The sequence below is a fragment of the Taeniopygia guttata genome, chromosome 2 (genome assembly GCF_048771995.1).
Source record: "Taeniopygia guttata chromosome 2, bTaeGut7.mat, whole genome shotgun sequence".
NCBI lineage: Eukaryota > Metazoa > Chordata > Aves > Passeriformes > Estrildidae > Taeniopygia > Taeniopygia guttata.
Window position 1 is genome coordinate 81,238,805 of NC_133026.1, and position 6,240 is coordinate 81,245,044.

Here is a 6,240-nt window from a genome sequence, read left to right on the forward strand (position 1 = left end):
TAGTATTCCAGACACACATAAAATAGGTAATAGCTTTCTCCACATCTCAGAAGAGGAAACACTAGGCACACTGCCTACAGTAACTTACGTAAAGCAATCCAGGGAGCAATTGTCGGCCAAGGGAATAAAAAGCAGGAATTTCTGGCTTCTGGCCATGCAATGAGCCCATCTTCTTCCTGCTTCTCTCTGCTTCAATCTCTGATACATGATTGGTTTTAGGTATTTAAGCTGCAAAAAGGAATCAGATTCCTTTTGCTCTATAAATAAAAATATTCAAACTATCCAATTCCTAAATTTTGCAGAAGAATGGGTTGAATCTGCTTTGTGCCCTGTGGCCAAGGCCTGGGCTGTGAAGAAACCTATTAAACAGCTGTTATCACTTTTTGTTTCCATGCCACTGGAGCAGCTATTTTCACAAACCAGGCCATTGTGAGTGTAAAAGCAGACTATATTGTACAGAAAAGCTCTACCATATGGCTGCTAATTCTGTGCAGACTGGTGAGCTCCACCAGCCCCAAGAGCACCATGCCAGCCCTCTGACCTGCCCTTGCCTTACTCTTGTTGTGGTCTCCCTACTGTTTTGTGAAGCATGGCACCAACTGTGCCCACTCACCTTTAGCTCAGATCACCTTGCCAAAGTAATGCTGGAATCAACAGAAAAGAGTCATAAGAGAAATCTTCTTGTCTTTTAGCGGGGCCACCTGGTCAATGCAGGAAATTTCCTGTTCAATACCCAGCACAGTGCTCTGGTCTGTACCCTGCCCACATGCCAGCAACACAGGACCTGCAAACTCTCACAAACGACCAGTCATTGCTTCCTGGTGCTTGGTGCATTCAGCAGCTTGCCACTTGGGTAAGGAGAGGACTCATGGGTTGTATTTATTGTTATAAATTGCCATAGCATTGCTATGTTACACTGACATAATAGGCATTTCAAAACTTTTTATACTGTTCTTTTCTTTTTGGGAAAAAAGCCTGTTAACTTCAGTATATCATATGACACTTCATAGAAAAGTTCACCACCCAGGAACTGTAGCTCAGCGGAGGCAGAAGCAGTAAGATTGCTTTCATTTCTGATTTTAAATACGAAGACAGAATGAGGAACAATGCAGCAGAGCGAGGAGTGAGGGTCCCTGTCAGCGCACTTGAATTACCACATGTTGAATGGCAGTGTACCACCTTCAGAAGCATCCAGTTACAGAGGCATATATTGATGTTATTGTTTTGAGTAGCTCTACTGATTTTATTAAAGCTGACCATGTGGAAAATTTATGCAATACACATGGAAAATATTTTCCCTCAAATGAAAATTGAGAAGTTTCTTATTAAAGGGTTCCCAAGAGTGTGTGTTACGACAAAATCCACTGGTGCTGCATCAAACCCTAGCAACAGATGTTGACTTTCCTAGTTTTTCTCCTAAAAATGCCTCACATTTCATTGATAAAAGTGGCCTGTTCATCCTCAATCCTTGCCAAACAATGTCTCTGCCTTCTCTTGTTATCCAGTGTGAAAGACGTTGCCCTCATTTGCCATCCACAACTAGCAAACACATTTTGCAAAGGCCTCTGATGGTGAAACCTGTTATTTTAGCATTAGATAGTCTAGTGATATAGATGTGCTACATTTCTGTATCAGAAAAAAAATTCTTCACTGTGAGTGTGGTGAGGAACTAGAACAGGTTGCCCAGAGAACCTGTGGATGCCTAATCCCTGGAGCTGTTCAAGGCCAGGCTGGAGGGGACTTTGACCAGCCTAGTCTAGAGACAGGTAGCCCCGCCCACGGCAGGGAGTTGGAACTGGATTATCTTTAAGGTCCCTTCCAACCCAAACCATTCTATGATGCTATGACGATTTTTGGTACCTGTCTGAGCAGGGTATGAGGGCCGAGTTGCGCCCCGGGGCCAAGCAGAGGGTCTGCACTGCGCAGAGACCCACGGGGAAAGCTTGTCCCTTCCCGCTGCGCTGCTCCCCGCCTGCCCCCGCTCGCTCCCTTCACCCCCTCACCTTGTGCGCCCGGCCGAAATAGCTGAGCTCTGGAGGCCCCTCCCGTTTGGGCGGGACGAAGCTGAAGGCGGAGAAGGAAGCGAGGGCCGGCCGCCTCCTGCCCGGCGCGTTGCCGAGCGCCTCCTGAGCCAGGCGTGTCCCGGTGGCGGCCATGATGCCGCGGCGCCGTTAGCGGCAGCGCCCGCGGGCAGCGGCGGCCCGGACAGCCCGGCGGGAGCCGGCCCGGGCGCTGCTCGGGACTCGGGGCGCTCCGCAGAGCTCTGTCACGCCTCAAGTGTGAGTTCACACACACACGGTAGCTGCGGTTTGGTGTCAGTCTTGTGCAGCGGCTCCAGCTCCCTGCTCATTTGTGTTCTTGGAAGCTAGGGACGAAGGTTAGAGCAAAGCCTAGCCGAATGTGACTGACTTTTTTCCTGTGACAGCTTGCACTAGCCCTAAATCCCTCTGTAAGTGGGTAAGCTGAATAAAGCCACACCACAGCATGGAATTATCAACAGAATAAGGAGCCAGTGTTGTGAGGACCTTGGGCTTCTCTCTTTGGATCGTAGCTCAGGTACTCAGGCACAGGCCTTCACACGCTTCTTGAACTCTGTCAGGCTTGATGCTGTGGCCGCTTCCTTGGGGAGCCTGTTCCAGTGCCCAGACATGCTCTGCGTGAAGAATCTTATTCTAATATCCAGCGTAAACCTCCCCAGACTCAGTTTCAGGTCCTGTCACTGGTCACCAGAGAAAAGATCAGTGTCTGCTCCTCCTCTTCCCCTCATAAGGAAGCTGTAACTGCAATGAGATCTCCTTCAGTCTCCTCCAGGCTGAACAGACCAAGTGACCTCAGCTGCTCCTCATACAGCTTCCCCGTCCAGACCTTTCACCATCTTTGTTGCCATCCTCTGTTAAGTAACAACTTAACGTCCTTCTGAAATTGTGGCACCCAAACCTAAACACAGGACTCAAGGTTAGGGTGCCCCAGCTCAGAGCAGAGCAGGACAATCCCTTCCCTTGCCCAGCTAGTGATGTTGTGCCTGATGCCTCCCAGGACAGGGCTGGCCCTCCTGGCTGCCAGGGCACTGCTGGCTCACATTCAACTTGACATCCAGCAGGACCCCCAGGTCCCTTTCCATGGCACTGCTTTCCAACATCTCATTCCCTGGGTTGTATGTACATCCAGCATTGAACTACCCCAGGTGCATAATCCAGCACAGGATGCCCAGCCATTTCAGGCAATGCAGTTGGAAAATTCTCTCAAATACTTACTTGTGTTGGGAACACTGAAAATAAGTCTGGGTATAAATCTCAGACTGACTGTAAAACTGCTCTGCCCTAGTAGCACCTGGCTCCTAGTTTTGATATTCACCCCATGGTTATCCTGTTTTAATACATATATCTAACTATGCCCATGCTACTTCTGTGGCTTGGTTTAGTGTACCTTTGTTGTCTGTAACCACAGGTGTAGAGCTACTGTCCTGTAGGCACAATATTACTGTTATTAATGCTACCCGTATCTTTTGGTAAGCACTTTCACAATAGCACTCTCCCAGACATCTTGAATTTTACCAAACATCCAACATTTATTTTAAATCCTCCAGTTTTCAGAGTACTGTAAATCTTCACAACTGATTGTTTCAGGCATCTTGGAGACAGGCAATAATTCAGGCCTACAAAAGTCTCATCTCTATTATGTAGCTGCCACTCTCCCTTTATAAATCCACTGAATTACACACACTCCAGCTTCTCTGCAAGTGTAGCATGGAGGCTTTATAATCTGCAGACTGGTGTGGGTGGTTTTTTTTAATCATTTGCGACAATTTCCATCTGCTTATCTAATAATGTCCCTCTACCAATTAAGATCCTCTTCTTTCTGTAGCATGGACCAAATTAGCACAGTGTAAGTGAGCAGTGGAATTGAAAATCCAACAGCTGCCTTACAGCAGCTTCCTAAGCAGAGACCTGCTTGCCACCAAGCAAGCGCTTTTCTGTAGTTTAGTCTGAGCACAGAGAGATAGCAAGCCCATTTATGAAAAGCAATTCACCTGAAACTGCAGCTATAAATAGAACCATAAGAAACCATTCACCAGAGATGCCAGCTAAGCTAGGCAAGAGCTCTGAAGTTAGATCTGAAAGATTTCTCTCCAGTTTTCTTTCTGCTGTTCTCATGTAGCTCGTTTTTTATTAACATTAAATTGATGGAATTAAATTGAATTATAGCATCCGGAGGCAGTACATATTGTCACAAATATTGCGAAGTGCTTGTTACAGATTTGCCATACCACCACCCCCCCCTCCCCTCATTTGACACAATTAAAAACAATGCTTTTCACTTAATTTTTCCTTCCGAGTGAAGGTATAAATCCTTTTAGAATTATTTGAAACTTCCAAAGGCTTTTCTTCCTGGTCACCTTTTGTAGACTCCCCAGAAGCAGGATATGAATGCCCAGGGAGGTTTGTTCCAGATGCAACCAGACTTTATTAATATGCTCATTTGTGTTATAAAATAGCACAGAAGGTCAGTGTGTTTCCTTAGTAATTTCAATATGAACATGTAAACAATAGAGCAGTTTTAGTCTATATGGTGAAAACTATGCATTCAAATACAGCTGAGCTAAGACCTCAAAGTGTTAAAAGTTGCTTTGAATTTGGTGTCTTAAGGATGAGAACTTCAACTGCCTGACTTTTTGGAGAGTAGTAATACCCCCTCAGGTTCCACTGCTAAGGTGTCTGAGTTTTGAACATGTTGGTATGTATTTTTATAGCCATAGCATGTCTCAAAGGCAGGGTCACTGTTCTGAAATGTCAAACTCTTTTGACATTTCAGAATAACTCTGAAAAGACTTCCTAAAAGGAATAAATGGAGGCAGGGAGAGAGGACGCAAAAGAGACAATGATAACAGGGGAAGGGAGACAGGATGGACACAAGAGGACAGGTGACATATAACTGGACAGGGCATTGATACACAGAAAAAACCAGTAGCTGTTTTCTTACTACAAGCTGAGGTACTTGTTTTAACCCTATGTCACTTAGAGCTGAGATGACAGCCTGCTGTCAAATTAAGGTTTAGCAAGCCCTCTCCTGTCCTAGCTCTGACTTCAACATGTATCAGTTTGCCATGTGGCCCTGACCTTCAGCTGAGCCATGAAGGGGAGACAGTCTTTGCCAAATATGTTCCATTCGATGGCTCTTGAAAGAGGCTGAAACAAACATACCTCAAAACCTGTCCCATTTCTACTACCATAGCTTTGGGTCAAGCCAGTTGTTTCATAGAAGTGCTTGTTTCTTCTAGATCCTAATTACTGACTGAATGCCCACCTCAAATGGGAAGGGTCTTCAGGAGCATTGCATCCATCCCACAGAAGACATTCTCCAAGAACTTCTCCCATGTGAATCCTTCTCACAGTCTGCAGTCTGTCATGAATGCTTCAGCATGGGTCCCTTTCATGGGGTGCAGTCCTTCTGGAATGGGCTGCTCCAGTGCGGGTTCCCCATGGGGTCACAAGTCCTGTCAGCAAACCTGCTACAGCACTGGCTCCTCTCTCCATGAGCTCACAGGTCCTGTCAGAAGCCTCCTCCAGCACAGGTTTCCCATGGGGTCACAGCTTCTTTGGGGCGTCCACCTGGTCCAGTGTGGGGTTGTCCGTGGGCAGCAAGTGGATTTCTACTCCACCATGGATCTCCAAGGGCTGCAGGGACACAGCTGCCTGATGATGGTCTGCACCACAGGCTGCAGGGGAATCTCTGCTTTACTGCCTGGAACATCTCCTCCTTGTCCTTCCTTGCTGCCCCTGTATTTCCAGAGATGTTTCCTCTCTTCATCTGCTGTTTCTGCTGCATTTTTTATCTCTTCTTAAATATGTTATTCCAGAGCTGTTTGGCTCAGTTTAGCCAGTGGTGGGTTGGTCTTGGAGTTGTCTGGCATTGGCTCGGTTGGACATGGGGGAAGTTTCTGGCAGCTTCTCACGGAGACCATCCCTGAAGTCCTGTCCCCTTCTCCTTGCTACCAAAACCTTGCCACACAACCCAATATAGCTGACTGATATCTGCTCCAGTTCAGATCAATCTTCTGTTCAATAACTCTCTTGTTAAGTAAAGTAGTATACATTTTTATACATGAGGTGATATAACTTTCATAAAAATTGCTATTTGTAATGCTTTTTTGGAATAAAACATGAAAAATTCTAGCCCAGGAATATCAACCTTTAGAAATACTTCACATGCATTTTTTCCTGTCAAAACTGAGATTTTCAT

General features: G+C 46.1%; 1 protein-coding gene across 2 annotated transcripts in view; it reads right to left on the reverse strand.

The window, feature by feature from the left end:
* CFAP90 (cilia and flagella associated protein 90) overlaps positions 1 to 2,293 on the reverse strand; it is a 7,818-nt gene extending 5,525 nt beyond the window's left edge. Inside the window, exons 1-2 of one of the 2 annotated variants that reach the window (XM_030265712.4) lie at positions 2,004 to 2,293; positions 89 to 228 (exon numbers count right to left, since the gene is read on the reverse strand). In XM_030265712.4, the coding sequence (XP_030121572.4) occupies positions 89 to 228; positions 2,004 to 2,156 (293 nt within the window). In that variant the 5' untranslated portion in view covers positions 2,157 to 2,293. The remainder of the gene's footprint in view (positions 1 to 88; positions 229 to 2,003) is intronic. The other variant, XM_030265713.4, reaches the window with a different exon arrangement.
* Positions 2,294 to 6,240: the final 3,947 nt, after the last annotated feature.